Consider the following 19,799-nt stretch of genomic DNA (forward strand, 5'->3'; position numbering starts at 1 on the left):
TATATGAATCATAATTTGTTTCGCGAAAAATTCTGGTACAATTTGTATTTCCAAAAGAATAGTTACACCACTTACAACACGCACATGCCTGACATAAAGCCGACCATTTCTACTTAAAATACCATTCTGCCTCGTTCTACGATATTCCTTTCCGTCTCTTTCTTAGTGTTCAATGTTTGGTTTGTCGACCGAAATTCTTTTTAATCGGAAGCTTCTACGCGTAAAAATGGCTCAACAATTGGAAAATTATTTTTTGAATGAAATTGTTTAAAAGTTCGTTCTGTGAAACTTACGTCGGTTCCATAAACACACCTTTGAAAAGCACCTTCGTGTAATAAAGCAAGAGAAAAATGCAATAAACTCGCAATATTTAAAAAGATTACAAAAATATCATTTCTTAAATCACAAAATTCATTATATGTATATATGCTGAAAAATGTATTAAGCTGTATGTAAATGAAACGTAACGCTTTATTACTTGTTACTTTTGTACAACAGAAAGATAAACTTACGTAACGTGAAAGAGCACAAGTGTTTCCACAGTTTCTGTGCTGTATCTAAATTAATGATTCGTATCTTGAGAGCTGTGTAAACTTGTCTTGTTTCTTCTATTTTTCCTTATTTTATTTGTTTCTCATTTCTTTGTGTACTTAATTCGCATAAGCGGCAAAATGCACTACGTTACGTTTGCCAGCAACTTTTGCATAATATTTCCCCGATGTCATAGAAGCTTTATTCGACTCGTATTTCGTATAAAAATAGAGAAACAATAATAATATTATAACGCTTCAGTGCGTTTCAGAGGAGAAGGCGCAACAACTATCGCTCGACGAATATTCACGCTTGAATTCAACATCTCCATGTGTCGACTCATTTTTGAAATTCCAAGACAAATCACGTACAAACTCGTAGCTCATTTATTTAATTTAACGAATTGAAATGATTACACATTTAAATAATTTAAAAATTGTTAAAAAGTTTCGTTGCTATCATGCTATACAGTTACAAGATTTATTTAAGTATATTTGTAAAATTTTATTTTACACTTTCTCTAAGATTCAATTATCTACGATAACGAATTGATTCGCACGTCAATCTGTTTGAATTAAAACTACCTTAAATCGTATCGTTAAGCTGCAAAATCGTATCGTATAATAAAGTTTAGAAAATATTCCGCGTCGATTCGAGCTTATCGTAACGCGACGATATCGTATCTCATTCTCGATTCGTAACAATGCCCGTTCCGTTTCGAGGGTCAGTTCAACTTGTTCTTTGATTGTCAATAGCGGAGCCAACGTTTATCAAGAAGCTGCTCCCTTATCACGGCTACGTGTACAATTCGCCGAACGTTAGTATCATGTGCTGGGTAGAGTGCGCTCCCATGTGCAATATTTCCTGGCTAAAGGACGGCATGCCGATGGATTTCTCGAAAACGAACCGATACTACCTGTCGAACGTTTATCATCCGCCTGATCCGCGAACGAATGACTTCGAAAGCATTCAATCGACCCTGGTGTGGAATCTAACTGCCTGGCCGAGTGGCCAACTCGATCGCGTCGAAGACAACGTCAGATTCACCTGCGAGAGTAGCAGCAACAGTATCGGTGCTGGAGTGAAAAGTAGCACGCACTTCCATGTGGAATGTGAGTTTATTTGATTTTCGGTGAAGTTAACTTAACTCCTCGAATACTGAAAATGTTATCCTCGCATACTTTTCGATATTTATAGACTATTCATTTTTTTAATATCACGCGATATAAAGTTTAAATATTATAAATAATTACAATTATAGGATATTATTTAATATATTATATTTTATATTTGTCATTTATATTTTTTAATGCATTATTTCGCTACGATGTCCCTCGGTGGACTGATATAATGCTGTATTCGTGTTTGCATTCGAACAGTATGCACAAATACAGTTTACACAGCGTAAAGTTTATACGCGTCTTTTTCTTCGCAACAGTTCCGCCAGAAAATATGACGATATCAAAGAAGATAATAAACGTGACGGTCGATACGATACCGGAAACGGTGAGCTGCAACGCGAGAGCACAACCGGAGCCAACGTTTCGTTGGTTTCGGGAAGGTTCCACAGACACTATCATCGAAGGCCGTGTCCTCGATCTGAAAGTGGCGGTGCCTAGACGCAGCAACGGGACGTACTACTGCGAGGCATCGAATCGCCACGGAAGCCGGAACATTTCCATGGTCATGAATGTTCAATGTAAGTAAAGAAACATCCCGACGTGCAAGTTCCTCAGTCATCTCGAGTGACGTTCAAATATTGAGAAAGATTTATGTTCTCATGGCAGAGTATTCTTCAAGAAAGAAATGGCAGGAACTAAAAGAACGATTTCTCTTTCTCTCTCTGTTTCTTCGACTATTTTTCTTTTTCATTTTTCTCTTCTCTTTTTAATATTTTCCGTTCGCGTTAAGAAGATAAAGATACCGGTGTTCGTTAAGGTAGAAGAAACGTAGAAATGAAATTTAAATGCGTAAGCAGAAAATGCCTTGTTAAAAATAAAATGCCAAAGTGTTTCATAGAATTGGAGTAAACGATCCGAGAAAATAATCGATCATATTTTACGAATACTTCTTACTAGTGTCTTCCTTAAATTTATAACGAAAAATGAAAAATACATGGAGGAGGATAAATTAATTACTTAAATTAATTTAAGAAAAGAATTATATTTGCAAAATAATAGTAAAATAGTACTTTTGCCATTATCGTGAATACAAATGTTTCCCTGAATACTTTTGATTACGTTACGTATAATAAGAAACCTGTTTTGGAATATCAGAGCAAATAAACTGCTCACGTTCGCGTTACAAAGATCGATTAAATTGTTTAAGACTGTATCACGTTCGATAAACCGAAGAACGATAGGAATTCGGCCGAAATTCGTTTGGTTTGAGGAACGTAATTTCGATCAACGGCGAGAACGTGATGAATCGTTCTTGAAATATTTCACGCAATTGCACGTTTCATCCCTTCGTCGATTTCCAGTTTCTCCTACGTTTCATACCTCTTGCCTTATATTTCCAATCTCAAATATTTCCGAAAGTAACCAAATGCTGTAACTCGCTATTACTTGAGGTTAAAAAATTCATGCTTTCTTCCAAGATACGAAAAGAAGCATCGAAACCAAAAAATTTCACTGACATCAGAACCACAACGTACCACATATTCTCTGATAATTCTATCTTTTAATTCTTAAAATCACGATAATAAATTTATCATATTTCTATGAAGAATTATAAATTAGCCGTTCTAGCGGTCTCTGATAGATGTAGCTATTACATCATTATCATGCTCTATATGTTCTATCTCAACAAAGCAGCGCAAGACAATGATTTAAGGAGCAAGTAAGACGCGTGTCCAAGTGACACAGATGTATTCGTGCAAAACCAATGTAAGTTAATGCGGCTTTCTTCCTTTGTAGTTAAGCCAGAATGTCACGTGGAAAGGGAACGAATAGACGGGGAGGATTACGTCGTGTGCTCAGCGACGGCCAATCCGAAGGAGACTGATTTCGTTTGGTCATTGAAGAGTGACAATGACACGCTAGAGCAGAACGCCGAGATGCGCAATGGGAAAAGCTACATCCGCCTCGATACGTCGGTAACCAATTTCCGGACGTACGTTTGCGTTGCTAACAACTCTATCGGCCATTCCAATCCTTGCGACCGCGATGTACCAGGTACGTTCTGATTTGCTTCCTGTTGTACTTCATGATTACTTGTGTTTCTATAAACTAGTAAAATTATAGAAATAAAAGTGCTAGGTATTAAAGAAAATGAAATCTAACTTGTGGATAAATTAAATACGTTATGTTTAATGTGGTGAATGCAGCCATAGCTCAGATATATTTATGATATTGTTTGATATTATATTCATTTATTATTGATATTGATATTTTAAATATAAATTTTTAAAATAATTTTTATACCTATTTTTTCTTTTTTTTTTTTTTTTTTTTGCGCCTCAATTACTTACGAACAGTTTTTAATGGTCACGTTTAATTGAAATAACAGAGTTTTAATGACGAAGATCTGGTAGACGATGATGATGCGCGGTTTTCAAAACTTGGCAATTTAATTAGGAACGAGATTCCAGCCGAAACTGCTGCGAATTTTTACAGAGAACGGATTCCTTTGCCAGAGTTATTTTTCCTCTCGCGATATCAACATTCCCATCGTGGCTCTTACATTATATTGTGTGGTTGTAATTCACGTGTAAAGAAAAATTCCCGAGACCGAGGATCTGAAAGCGTGAGAGATTAAGAAAGTCTAGAAACGTCTCTTGACCACTTAGAAATACAGCAGAATACCAGCAAGTACTTCATTTATTTACCTTAAATGTGTTACGATATAAAACTTGTATTGTTCTTGATTTCTAATCTTCACCATCAATGTTATACTTAATTTTCTCATAAATTTCTTTCATATTTCTCATAAATTATTTAAGGATAATGACATTTTTTACTAAATTATATTTAAGGTTTATACGAATCAAATTTTCGATCGAAAAAGTTATTTGACATAGATGCATTTTCAGCGATCCTTTGATCAGTTTCTAGCGTTTTCATATTCTAAAGGTACACGTACATTGGAAAGTTACAAAAACGAAATTACTTTCTTGTCAGTGTCACTAAATATTCATAAAGAGATGCTTTGCATGTTTGCTCGGATCTTTTGTGCAGAACCTTATATTAATATTACGCCGAAGCGAAGAAACGAATGGATCATAGCCGATAAAAAGGAAGCAATTCGAAATTAGACGAAATTATTCTTTTACAATAGTTGCAAGAAATATCTTACGGGTCAGTAACGTTGAAACAAAATTTACATAGTGTGAAATTTCAGTCCGAGGTGAATTCCATTAAGAGTTAAATAAATTCCAGGTAAACTGCCGCTTTTCACGTAGAACAATTTTGAACGAAGCTATTTGTGCGGTCAAAGTACTTGCAATTAAGCATATTTTTATTTCTGGCTATACCTCGTGATCCACCAGCAAGATTTAACGAACCCGGGGCGAGACACATTTTTCCATGTCTGGGGTTCCAACACGAGCATTCGAATGAAAGTTCGTAAATTAGATTCTGAATTAGATTCCCCTTGAATACTTGGTAAATTCAAAAGTTTGATTTATTCCAAGTTAAATCGGATTTGTTCTTTTAATTTGCATTCCTCATATAGTTTTCGCGTTTATTTAAAAACGTCAAAACGATGGTAATTATTTTTCGCGTGGTTGGCGTACCTGAAATCCGTAGCGTTTCTTTTCAACAGAGAAAATATGTTGTTAACAATATGTAGATGGTATGTAAAAACAAAATTGGACGAGGATCGCGATTAAAAACGGAAATTATACTTTTATTAAATATTATGTTAATTTTATTATCGTAGACACGAATCTTCAATGATTTTTTAGCAACAAACGATGGAGATTCGAGAAAGCGCGGTTAGATTTAAACGAGCATTTTCCGTGATACGAACTCATTTATGTCGCCTCTCGAATTCGAACTTTCCAACTAAGTAAATCGAGATTGATCTATCTAACAGGGTCATTACATAACAAGATATTTCTGCAATTATGAAATTAAATGTTAATAAAGATAGATGAATTTCAAGTTAATTGATTTCAATTCTTTCAAATGTTAACGTAGCATAACTTGGGAATAATCGGTTAAAGTAATTGTTATGTGATTAAAATAAATTATGAGTAAGTTCAGAAATTCATTAAATAAATCAAGAAATTAGAAATCTTGTTTATCGTAATTTCTGTTTCGTTTTAATCCAATCCTTCTTTATTTCGATCCTTACATTATGTTTCTGTTCTCAGATTAGGAAAAACAACATGGTAAATATAATGCAAAGTATATAACGATTTCTCTCCTAATTAATATTTTAATCAATGCAAATAGTATTTATAGGAATCTTCGTATTTGTAGTAAAAATAATTCGGAATTCTTCCAGTGGGACATTTACTCTTCGACTTTTAAACTGTTATCATTCCTTCGAAGGAAAATGCAACATTACCCTGGAGGATATGAATATCCAAGCGATTAAATAAATCTACGATAAACATTTTTCGGAATAGTTATTAAAATTTTCATAGAAATAGCTTCGTTGTAGCTCGTAATTTAGCATATCGAAGAGGGACATGTGGCTCCCTTAACAGAAAATAGCTCAAAGATCTAAATTACCTATCGTTGACTTAAAACCATGAATAGTATTAAAACTATACATATATTCTGCGCAATATCGATGTTTAGTTATGGTAATATTTAATAATATTTCCTTCAACGAATGATTAGTAAATAAATAAGAAATATTGTACATTCTCGTTTCTTCTTAGCTCACCATGGACATCGAAGTAAGTTCTACCATAATTGTTGTATTAAATATATTACGTTTCAAAATATTAAATATTGGACTGTATTGATGCAAATTTATTTTTTATATAATTTTACTGTTATATTGTCGCAAGATATGTATGTAGGAATGATCTCGAGAAAGAGACGAGTAGAAAAGAATTTCGAAATAATGTAACAAAACAGCAAGAAATATTCTCAACGCGTTTGTTCTTTTTGAGCATTTCCGTTCGTTCACCACACACGTACACACACACACACACACACACACACACACACACACACACACACACACACACACAGTCGGTATGGGCTCATCGAAGATGCTTTACACGTTCGCCGCGATTATATTCCATTCCTACATGTATATTTGTCATAACTGTAACATAGTTTCAAGTAATGAAAAGCTAAAATAATTCAAATTGACGAAACGATACAAGGAATAATTTTGTCCTAAATTAGTGAAAAGATTTTAGAAATTACTGTGTTAATCTCATTCTCTATTCAACGGTTTGATTAACTATATAATCCTGTCCTGTAAAACGATATTGTTCCTTAATTTATTAACGAGACAATTTCTTCGCGTGGAGTACAATTTTAAACGCAATTTTTGTTACGATAGAGGTCGAGAAACTTAAAAAGAGATTAAATGTAATTTGAAAATAATCAACTGAATAAAAAACGATCGCGATTATGTTGTTTTCTCCTCAAAGTAGAAAAAGAAATTTTATGCGTTGCTTAGCCCTAAAAATATTTCATCGGGTTTATTTGATTAAAATGAAGCACCCTATATAAGCACATAAACTCTCGTAATAAAGGTAGCTTCTGGTAAAATATTATAGAGCAAGGGAATGGATTAAATATAAGCAGAAATATGAAAAGCTTCCCTTGAGACGGGTCGTCTTACTTTCTGTATTTATAATATTTCACAGCTGTCGCCGAAATTTGAATTGCAACCGTTCTGCCGACTGTTTTATTTCGTAATCAGGAGGCGGTGCCTACCGTGAAATCTCGTTGCTCGTATTTCCACAGAAAAATTTTTAAAAGATCTGCAGAAAAATCGTTGATCCATCGAGTTTTAAGGAAGCTGAAAATATGAAAATCTTTAGAAATGTTGATATTTAAAATTTTGATAAAATTTCTGAAAATTATCTTCTTTTTATTTTTTTTAATAATAATCTTTAAAAGACTTTCAACTTCTGATGGATATTCTTAGTATTATCAATCACAGAGTTTCTAAAATTGATCTTCCAAATATTTATAACCTTCGATATGAATCTTTTCATTTGAAGAATCGTTATAGTAGATGCTACTAGATCCTTTCTACTGCCATTTAAAAATCTCAATGTTTTCTGGAAGGAAAGCTTTTGTCAAAAGTTCTAAAAAAGTTTCTTACTTTGTTTTCTAAGTATTTCAAGAATGACCACGAGCTATGAAATATTAATTTCCGCATTTTCAGGTCATATACCGTGGTGGCATCAACTGGAAGGAAATCTTCTTCTGATAGTCATCGTTGCCGCAGTTGTTCTTATACTTGTGATAATCATCATTTGCGTGGTGATCTTCATCGTTTGCCGACGCAAACGAAATCAGATGAAATGTAAGTTGCCCTTTCTTTCTAACCATGTGATTGTCATTGTGATTTGTTGTTCACAACGATTCGCATGACGTAGGACATCGAATGGACTTTCTTCGAGATTCTAACGATGTTACAAAACTCGTTCAAAAATTGGAAATACGTCATACAAAACTAATATAGCTGTTGAAAGAAATTTACGATACTTGCAATTAGTCGAACCAAGATTCCTTAATTAATATTTAATAACTAAAGTTGATAAATGTTCAAGTCTTTTAATTTAGTTATTCTTTGTGATAATATCAGGATAAAATTAATCGTTGAAAGTTATCCTAAAATTTGAACGATAAAATCTCGAAGAAATCCATTTCAAAATCAAACGATCATCACGATAGGCGAACACTTCACACACACGAACACGCACGCACACATAAACACAAGCACACACCTGAAACATGATGACATGATTTACATTGCAGATTGTTCTACGACAAATAAGCATTATTTAAATCATCTGGCAGTTGCATCAGCGACAATGTTTTGAGACAAATATCGTACCGTTGTTCCCACAGAATTTCCATAATAAACGAAATTTACTAAAACATCAGAAATTTGCATAATATACATAATTCGCGAAATTCAAACTTATCGGATCAATTTTACAACCTATCCGTTACACGTTCCGACGAAATTAGTCGTACACGTCGTCGCTGGGAATTTACGAAGCTACTGGTAACAATGCAATTTCATAATGACCATCGAATCGTTGGTAATTAACGCTGGCATGGTAGCGTTGTTCCATTGTCAGGATTGAAAAACTGCGAGCACGTAATGCATATTTGTCGTCGTGGCATCTCGCGAGGGGTGCAATTCATACGTCTCTAGAACAGTTATTATCGGGATAGGGATAAAAAGGAAAAAAGAAAAACAGGAGAAAAGGAAGAAAAGCAGGAAACGATAATAACAGGTTGCGGTAATTTTGTTCCAACACGATTCGGTTCTCTGTATGCATACAGTGATCACTAGAATCATTGACACAGTGATTAAATTTTCCTGTTACATTCTGTGTAAATCTGCAATTAGAAGCATTCAATTTCTTTTATAAAACGCAGCCTCTCCGGTCAACGTTTAAATACAATCGATTATTGCTGCTTATAGTCTCGTGATGTGAAAATATAAAAAATTACCGTAACACGGTCGTAATTCGCATCAGAACGTTACACACGTATATTTCTCTAAATAACAAGTAGATAATAAAAGGTCCTTTGTGTCGTTGGCTTTAGTATAGTATCCAGACTGCAAAGTATTCGGTTAGAATGACACCTTCTGCGGGCTTTTGAGGTAACCGAAGCCAAAAGTAAGGGCCGTTTCTCGCGAAAAAAGATGCGTCAAAAATTTCGGTCAACTCGTTGATGGTGTGACATCCTCGTGGATTTTGACTTTGAATTCTTGTAGATATCTTTCTTTTTTAATTTAATAGTATTAACTCATTGTATGACTCTGTATGCATTTGAATCGTGTCGCGAAATCTTGATAATCCAACTAGAATCACGATTAACGGGAAAGCTTGTGCCGACTATGCGCTTACAAGACGTTTTTCGGTAGTTTACAGCTTGCGCGATTACGATCTCGGTGTTGTTAACGATGGGAAGGCTGTCGAGCGAGTGACGACATGAAAGTTGCCGAACGCCGGCGAAACGAGCAGTAAGCGAGACGGGGTTCGCTGCGGGCCGGAATTGAGAGCAAAAACGCTAGATCCGACGCCGTGTCGAGTACAAAAACGCTAGATACGGCACGCAATGTTAAAACCCGCGAATCCGTTATGGTCCTCAAACACGTCCAGTTTCGTAGAAAATGACTCTCGTTTAATATCGTCGAAATATCGTCGAAAACAGACATTCGTCGACAATTTTGCAGTCGGCTACTATATCATATATTTTCGTTGTATCCTCGAATGTGCGAATTGTTTCATGATTTTATTATTAAATAACAAATTATTCAGAACGAAGATTCTACGCGACTGTCTTAGAAACCGAAGTCAATATCGTAGCAATTTTTAATCGTTGCTTATGATGCGTTTAAACTTTATATTAAAAAGTCACGTTTTACAAGGAAAAGTAATTAACGGCGCTTTTCGCGAATTTCCACGTATTTCAGAAGAAAAGCTAATCCATGCTCATACTTGCGTGAATCACTGTACGCATAACAGACCATACGTTACTCTTTGTGCAACGAGATCTCGTTTCGCTGATATCCATTCGCTCGCTTTACTCGTACTGTTTACAACGTTGTTCAATCTAACCAGAGTAAAATGGAAAGAGAGTAACGGAGGCTCATAACGATCGACGCATCGCGTTCGTGACACAACGATGTACACGATATATCGGGAATCGGCAACGCTCGAACGCTAAAAACGCGATGCTTGTGTTTTCATTGTTTCGAAGCCACTCAACGACTTTTTTTCACGGTATGAATTTTCTCTCAGGAGTTGACAAAGTTAATCCTACGTGCTAAGTTTGCATGTTTTGCTTGAGTTGAGTTTGAAAATAAAAGAAAGAAAAGAAGCAAAGAACAGGAGATAACGTAAGGATGGCCGACCGATCTAAAAATGATGGTCGAGCAGAAAATTATCTTTTTCTCTGTTCTCTTAGCTTCTGTATTTTGTATAATTGAAGTTGTGGCGTTGTCGTGTAAGGCCTAGGCCCAGAAATTGAAGACTCTGTTTGCTCGTCGAGAGTATTTTTTACGATACGTCGAGACGTTGTTCACCTGTATAAAGTTACATTACTATCCATCCGATCTAGTTGTAGATATTCAATCGATCAATGTTACACGAATACTAGAATTTTAGAAACTCTAGAAGACACCAATTACACAAAATGTACGAAATTTTGTTATTAAAATTCTATAAATTAGATTTACCTAATTACAATCGTAATTATATATATATACATATTTCTATATGTAATTGATGTTTAGTGCAACAAGTTCTCCAATATGATGACAATACAGTAATATAAACTCGAATATTATCTGCTGCTCCAAATGATGAGATCTCACTTTTCTCTCTTGTACAATTAATATTAAGTACGGTATATGATTTGAACTAATGCTCGTACGATTGAATGGCCGCAACTAGACCTGCATAAATCATGCACTGCATACATTATTTTGCGTTGTTATTATCGCATAGTTCATGCTAGTTACAGAAAACAAAGCATGTCTATTATGTTACGTAATCATGTAAGGTAGATGGACAATGCGAATTTCCCATTTGGATGCAAAGACAAGTACATACATGTATACAAATTATTAAGTGTACGAACTCGTGTTGCGCCATTCTAACAAAAGAAGAAACATTGCGTTTCATCAACTGCTTCATGGACATTTTTACATCCTCTTCGTTCGTGCAACTAATTTTAACGTAAATTAATTTTAACCAATCTTACGCATAAAATGCGCTTAATTATGTGTATTGTTTATATATGGAAACAGTATAGAAATTTAATTAATACGAAGGTGTAACGTGGAACGAACCGTCTTTAGAAACAGCAAAATTTTTCTCTTAAATATATGGCTTTTCAAAAAATATATTCAGTCAACGATGTCATCGATAAAAAATATTGAAACGAATAATTTATCACATCGTCTCATATTTATTACGATCTTATTATCATATTTTCGATAAAAAAAAGGATATTCATTTTGCTGGACGATTAAAACGAATGAATTACTGGAGATGTTAATCAGCTGAATTTTTATGCGTCAGCGAGAAGAATGCTTTGAATAATATGCACGTTGCGAGTTTTATTTTGATAATCGCGATACATCAAATTGTCTTATAATAATTATTTATCGTTATATGATGAAACAACGTTATAATATTTCGTTAAAATGCAATGATACATCTTCTATTCGATACACGATCACTGGGATTGGCTGTCGTTGTTTATAAAATCAGATCGATATTTTCTATAGACGAAAGAAAACAAAATAGAAATGCAAATGCTGAAAATCGAAGAATCGTTTCTTTCATTACACCATTAAAGCGTTATTTTAAAATGTGCAACATTTTTGACATTCGTTGTGTTTTATCGCATATTTGGTGAGATTGAAAGAGGATTATTTATTACGAATCGCTGCTAAATGATAAAATACTGACTATCAATGAATATTGGTTGTAATTGGATATTAATCTTTTAACGAAGCAATCGAATTGGATTTTACGTATTGATGAAAAGCCAACAAAATAAAAATTGTCGAATTTCGTACAAACAGTTCAATTAATAAATATAATATAACTTTTCTATATTTTACTCTAATTGTTAAAAGAAAAGTTTTTTAATGACGAGAAACTGAATATTTCACATCATTGTTTAAAAATTACTCGAAAGAATTTATTTTGCCTAGAATGGTGAAAGATTGCTCCGAGAAACGGCCGTAAAACTATTCAATAAGTGGCAAAAACAATTGTATAGGAGTATGGCGTCTGCAAATTTTCTTTAACGTTTGCTTAAACCCATGAATTTTATAAAATCCCTGAATTATTTTAGCGAGTTTAATCTTTCGTCGGATTCGCATAATTGATACAATTTGAGGCTTTCAAATGTAAGCTATGTCCAATGGGAATTATATCCCGATATTACGTCATGAATTAGTACACCCATTTCGCTATCATTGCTAATGTGTACCATTTGTCCGCCGAAGAAATCATTTCCTGGATATAATTTCTATTAGTCGCAGCATACAACCAAAAGCCTCAAATTCCAACATCCAATTACTAATCTCATTAAAGCAAATTTTTCTTAACTCGACCAACGAAATTACAAATATCCCAATTTTGAAAGTTCGCCAATCTAATTCGATCTCGCTATTCTATCTCAAATAAAATTCGCCACGCAACAACGAACGAAATGGATGATAAACTCTCCGATGAAAATGTCCTAGAAGTTGCACTGGTCAAAGAACAACAACCAAAAAAGAAAAAAATATCATTCGCTAAGAATCTCTGGTCATGGAATAGCGTTCGGAACTGTTCGAACGCGATCTTCTTCTTCGGAAAGTTAGCCGTCGTTAATTAAATTCACGGCGTCATAAACTTCGAACCGGAAAGAACGTCTCTGATTAAACAGAGTCGCGCTCACGAAGCATCATTTCCGGTTGGCGCAGCACGGGTCTCGTTCTTCGGTAGTATCTCACTAACACAGAAAAACTGATTCGTTTTCTGCTCTACTTTTTTAATTTGGACTTGCTAAACAAAACACAGACAGTAATCGGGTGGTCGAGCTGGAGGAACGTGAACAGTAAGTACGAAAACGCAGAGCATCCTAACACTTCTCGCTTCTCTTTTCTATCTTCCGTTCCAATTTCTCTTACGTTATCTCTTCACTGTTCTCTCCTTCCTTTTTCTTTTCTTATCGCTCTTCTTTCTTATTCTCGTTGTTGTTATATGCGTTTTGCAATCGCTGGCTTGGCTGTCTTTCCGTTGCATAGCAGCGATCCCTGTTATTTCGAGAGGTTAGCCTAATTTCCGGCCGCTTGATGCTCGCCTCGGTAGGGCCGCGATATTGCCGGGACGTGCGCTTCCGCTTTCCACCGGCAAGAAAATGTATTTTTCGCTTTATGAAATGGCTGCACGCGCAACGCTACGCTAATAATTCAGGAGAATATTCGGCACATTGCACGAACACAACGCATACACAAGCTCACAAAAGTATTCCAATAGACACATTTTATGAATATATGTATTACGTGTGTTATATTTGCATAGCTTGTAATTAGTACTGTTACGAGACTCGACTGTCATGATTACGTTGGTAAAGTACGTTGGAAACTAATCTTTAAATATTTATGAAAATTGTGAGATATTCAATGCAAGTATATATTTCATTTCAAACATTATATTTACAAAAACTAATTTACATTAATCATTAGTAAATTACATTACATTAATAAGCGCTAAATATTCAGTGCGATCCTTAGTAATATTTATTACACGCTTAAAATGACTATACGTACTGTGTACTGATCTTTTATTATATACATATGTCTTTACGATAAATATCTTGTAACTTCTGTATATATTTCAATTGGTTTTATATTTGACCATTATAACCGTGTCAGTCATGTCTCGCTATAGTGCTAAATAGAATTTTAAAACTTTTTATTTCACATGTACGATATGAATATGATAGCTTTCTATGTTAAATATTCAAATACTTTCGAGAATCAATGTATACACGTTTGGTGCGTCATAGATTGTAGGTTTGTGTGTGTGCGTGTGCGTATGTTTTAACGTATCCAGGACTCGGCTGTTAACCCGGGATACCAACCCGACGTAGGTAAATCTCGTTATACGATTGATCGATGGAATTATCGGCTTCGCGTATCGTCGGTTTAACAGGCGACGCGCAACACCGAACCGAGATCCTGTGAACTCTCGTTTAGATCAAGTGGAAGGATCTCTTTTTATAGCTTGGATTATGGATAGGATGCTAGAGAAATGGATATATATCTTCTTCATAATCATTTGGATGATCATTTCATGTAGAGTTTCTATGTGTTGTTTTTGTACAATTTATGTGAAAAAGAAAAGTTTATGCGGTGAAGTACATTTGGGAATAGAAAATGGATTTTTGGACGAAGCTTTGTTTATGGAGAAAATCGTCTTTAAAGATAATTGTGAAATACATTGTTGTTGTTATCTTGTTTTATTTAGAACGTCGTATCCTTTAAAAGAAAAATGATGAATGTTTCCTGTCAACAAAAATGGGGTTGACGATCATGCTTGAAAATAAATTAGATACTCCGAATAAAATATAATTCTGCTAGAAAATGTCTTAGGTATTAAAGCAATTGAGATCTAATCAAACCGCAAAAACGAAATCTTATGTAAAAAAAAAAAAAAAAGAAAGAACTCGTATCTTGTACTTCCATTTGATCTCTTTATACAGAACCGTCCACTTAATGCATCAACCTCCAAGTAATCTCTGAAATTCAACTGCAAAGCTTAAAATATGTTTCGTTGAATATTAAAAGCTTCGCAAGGATTCTCAGATCTCTTGTTAGTGAAACGCCAAATATTAACCACCTTAATCTTCACGTCAGCACTCACCCTCCACTTAACCAAACATACCAAATCACTTCTGTAAACCTTTACGGTACATCATCAAATATTTTTACTATACACACACACACACACACACACATGCATCAGCATATCTGCTAAAGCTTCGATACCACGGCAATCTATTTTTCCAGTACTTTAAACGACTGTTTATCACGTAAATGGAGTCTCTATCGCCATATACATATATATTATATTAATCGTATCGTGGTGCTGAATGCACGTATTATAAGCGCCATGACTTACCGTCTTTATTGGTGTGCGTTAATGTAACAGCAACCACTGTGATATGTGTAGTGTGCACGAGATTGTCTCCGATCTCCAATCTCGCAGGAAGGTCCTCTCCAACCCCTTCCTCATCCTCCACTATCCTCTTCTCACCCTATGCGTCTTTCTTCCTCTCCCTCTCTCTCTCTCTCTATTTCCCCCGCCCTTGTCTTCCTCTACGCTTGAATGCATGTCCTGTTGCATAATTTAGTGACCACTTCCGGCTTATAATAGTTTACTGTCGAAGTCTGCATAGAGGTAAGTCAGGTGAGGGTCGCACGTGCAAATGAATAGGGTGGCAAAGTTCTTTGTTATTCGAATGTAGCACTGTGCCCGTTGTATTGCATAATTTAGAGACGATTAGATATACTGACTGGCCCTTTTCCTGTCTCTTCGTCGTTACTACTTCGCCTCTGTTTCTCTTTCTCCCTTTCTTTCTCTCTATTACGCTCTGTTACAATAGCCCTCTATTCTATCGGGTTCGCGGAGACACTTTTGGAGGTGAAAGGTAGGTGAAGGGTTGCATGCTCGATGAGTAGAAAACTCTCTTATTGAGTTGGCTGTCGTTCAAATCGTGACTTGAAACGAAGAATCCTTTTGGCGACAGCGAATTTTTCGGCACGCCCCGTATGCTACTCCACGCTCGGTGAATATTTAACCGGCGTACTATGGCCACGTCCGGCTCGATATTTCGATATAAACACGCGATCAAATTAACGTACCACGGTGTTGATCTTTCTTTTTTCTTTTTCTTTTTTCTTTTTTAAGGTTCATTCAATTAACGAGTCTGCGCGATTATACGAAGAAAATATACTTTTTCTGGTTTTGTTTTGTTCCGCTAGAAGAATTTATCGAGGGGAAACCCCGTAGGAAAATTATTCTGTTATGTTCATGACATGCTTTCTACAATACTGTCGTTACACCATAATTTATTAGCTAATGATATTAATTAATTCGATATACTAATATTGCCTTCTCGTTTGAAATATAAAGTATACTAAAGACGTTACTGTTTGCAAACAATACTTTTTATTATACGCTCGTAGAAATATTCGTGGAAGATGAGTGGAACAATTATGTCTTCCTTTAAATTCTCAATACAATCGTCAGAATTTCGTTTTATTTCCACTGCGCTTTCTATCGAGGTGAATTCGATATTCGACGTACATCTCCGGTAGAAACAGCGGCAAATTAAAAAAGATTGACTGGCATTTCACTGGCACGACGCTTTTGATGAATTGCCAGCGTCCACGCATATCCTATGCATATGCAATTCATCAAGTACGAAGGGGAAAAAGTCGAATTTTATTATCGACATCATCACGATACCGCAACTTTTAGAATTTCTACTTAGAAAAAGCTTTGCATTTAATCTATGACCCTTGTGTTTTTTCTACTCTTCTGTTACGGGAACCTACATTTACACCTTATTTAATTAAGCAGAGAAAGTATGGGTTTTATCGTTATACCGTGATTATTAAATTTCTAGAAGATATCAGTTAGATATTAAAATGTCATATAAAATAATAGAAAACATTACTAATAATTAATAAATTACTACTAATTAATTACTTAATAGATTTTCAAGAATCTATGTTTCTTTTCGATACTTTTATGCAAAGTTATCTTCGCGATATTATCGTTGGTCATAGATCTATAATTCATGGAACGTATCGTTAATTAAGGGGAGAAAAAATTACGAATCAAAAGCGATCTCACGTAACAGAATGATTCGTCGGAGGCTGGTGTCTTTCGTGACGTCGAATACGATAGGGGTGAAAAAAATATTTGAGAAATGCTTGAAACGGAGTGGAACGATCGGTGGAAAATTTAATTAAAAAGTTAGAAAGAGCAGACACGTGTGCAGACGGCGCGTAATGTCCGATAGATGACTTTGTGCGAAGCAGAGAAAGAGAGAGAGAAAGAAAGAGAGAGAGAGAGGGGGGGGGCAACCAAAAGGATTCTTCGTCCATTTAATTGTTATCTTAGAAAGTTAACCTTTTTAAAGTGTTGTGTCCATGTTATCCCTGTTACCAGCGTAATTCGGGTATCTTAGGAAAAGTTTCGTACAAATCTGATTAAAAGTAGGAGTTAACGTCCTTCTGTGTTATTTTGAAACAGGCAACAATAAAACGCGCAATTCTTCTTATTGTTAGTCTCGCGACAGTGAACGTGTTCGATAATACTTTGAAATTCTCTTGGTTCTCCGTTTTATTCGCACATCTCGTCCTCATTTTACGCTTTCCAGAATTTTGTGCTCGAACAAATTGAAACTTTTGCTTAACAGCTAGTAAATCGCGCGAAAGCTAGGCAAGGAAACGACAAAGATTAATTCGGCATAATTTGCGATGTAAATTGAAACTGTTATCGATAACGAATATCGCATAGATTGAATTAAATCGAATAGAATTTTTAAGATATTTTGTTGCAATTAACAATGACAACGCAAACAGAGATTAGTCTACTGAAATAACGAAGAAAGTGAACTGAAAATTCTGAGAATCGGAAGACTGATTCGTGACAATTTGCGATGGAAATTAAGATTGTCAGTAACGAACAATTTTCTATATATTACTTTGTTAAAATTAATAATAACGACGCAAATAGAGATTATCGTACTAAGATAATGAACAAGATGCGTCGTGACGGTCCTTATCTACACGATACCTCGTCCTTATTTCGGTTAATTTTGGTAAATTGATGCTTTGAAATGATTAATTACTATAGAATCCTATACAAGTGAAATTGATAACCCCAGTAATAGATTGCCTGTCTGTAACCTGAATAATGTAACACCATAATCCTAACAATGCATTTCATCCACCTTATTCAAGCGCACATAATAAATCTTCATTCCTAAACAAATTAACCTAATTCATCACCAATAAACTCAATGATATCTAACCTGTCAATGATCAAAAAATATATCATTCTAGCCTTTCGATTTCGTTGTTACAACAAGCTGGGTTTCTCAGACGTATTCGCAAAAACTAGATCATAAAGATTCAAATAAAACTGGCAATAAAAATACTAGCAGGAAATTGAAATAAGAGCTAGCAACGTGTTTAATTGACCAAAACCATCCAGATCCAAGTGTTTCGGAAATTCTCAATCTCTATAGTATAGGATCATCTTTTATTTTTTTTATTTATTTATTTTTTTTTTTTTCGTATGCCCTGTACAGTAACAATTCGATTGGCAACTAAGTGATTGCGAATTTTGTCATTAGGTGGTAATGACTTAGTTGCTAACCCAATAATTACCAAATACAGATCTTCGTCGACCCTAATAAAAACTGCCTGTATTGAAATACCATTGAAGAACATTTCCACTGATGTTAGAGAGAGAGAGAGAGAAAGAGAGAGATAGTCAAAGCAAAAGATTCAAAGAACACGCGAACAAAGAAAAACCTTCGACCACTTTGCATCTAGACCCTTTAGCCTGTAATAAATCAGACTCCTAGAGGATTCTCGTCTCTACGACGGTAACAGAAACGATCAGGACACAACACTACAAAGCTCGAGCCAGTTAGACGATAAACACAAGCTTTTGAAACCGTGAAAAAAAAAACGTGATCGTTGCGAACACAGTCCAGACGGTGGGCCACCGAGTCCAACGGTGTCCTCTCATTCGACTCAAACAACGGTGCACCCAACTGCCGCACCAAGATGGCCGCTGAAACCCGGGGTATTGGTGCACATCAATAGAAGCCACAGCCTACGGTCAGGTCTGAGCGTTCGCGCGAACGAATCCCTACGAAACGAGCTGATGAACAGACGTAACGACGAGCCAACTATCGCCGATCGTTTCATCGTCGAGACGACGATCGCGAAAGTCGCCGGTGGCAAAGTATTCCGAAGGCGTAAGGAACACCCGCAGAGGAGCATGACCGTGTCCGGTCTGCATGACGAGGGTATGCTTGCCAGAGCTAATAAAATTAAGGCGATGTTTGGAGTGCAGCTTAAAGAGCAGGCCACTTTACCAGGCATTTCCAGAGAGAAAACAGGTGAGTCCGCGCAAGAAACGCGTTACCTACTGTATAGAGACTGTCGCTTTAGTGTTGGCACGTTTGGAATTTCGACGAACGGATACCGAATGTACAATAACTCACAAAACTATTCAAATACTTGTAGAAACCTTTCATAAATATATTATGTGCGTTATACGAAGCATTCTGAAATCCTATTAGCATCGTAATGAATTTATGCGTTATTCGTACATTATACGTACTTATTATATAATCCAAGATGATTATTCGTGGTTGCTTATATTGGTATTTTTGCTAAATATATCAAAATTTGATCGATATAATTATAACAGTCTCATCGTTGTAAATGAAATTGAAACATGTTTTATCATATAACACGTACAATATGTAGACACAATGTGTGATACGTTTTAATACGTTTTATATAATACATAGAATATATATATTAAAGGTTTCTATGGA

At 35.3% G+C, this 19,799-nt stretch overlaps 1 protein-coding gene across 4 annotated transcripts in view; it reads left to right on the top strand.

Annotated features, from left to right (window-relative positions):
- LOC100648107 (hemicentin-1) overlaps positions 1-19,799 on the top strand; it is a 425,495-nt gene that overhangs the window by 369,854 nt on the left and 35,842 nt on the right. For 3 of the 4 annotated variants that reach the window (XR_007225675.1, XR_007225674.1, XM_048409977.1), the window contains exons 12-16: positions 1,287-1,643; positions 1,970-2,230; positions 3,450-3,707; positions 6,365-6,382; positions 7,840-7,980. Coding sequence is in view for 2 of the 4 variants with exons in the window: in XM_048409977.1 (XP_048265934.1) it covers positions 1,287-1,643; positions 1,970-2,230; positions 3,450-3,707; positions 6,365-6,382; positions 7,840-7,980 (1,035 nt within the window). In the remaining 2 variants the exon portion in view is untranslated. Of the gene's footprint in view, positions 1-1,286; positions 1,644-1,969; positions 2,231-3,449; positions 3,708-6,364; positions 6,383-7,839; positions 7,981-13,222; positions 13,260-18,939; positions 19,356-19,799 lie in introns of all 4 variants that reach the window. The other variant, XM_020865413.2, reaches the window with a different exon arrangement.

The sequence above is a fragment of the Bombus terrestris genome, chromosome 11 (assembly GCF_910591885.1).
Source record: "Bombus terrestris chromosome 11, iyBomTerr1.2, whole genome shotgun sequence".
NCBI lineage: Eukaryota > Metazoa > Arthropoda > Insecta > Hymenoptera > Apidae > Bombus > Bombus terrestris.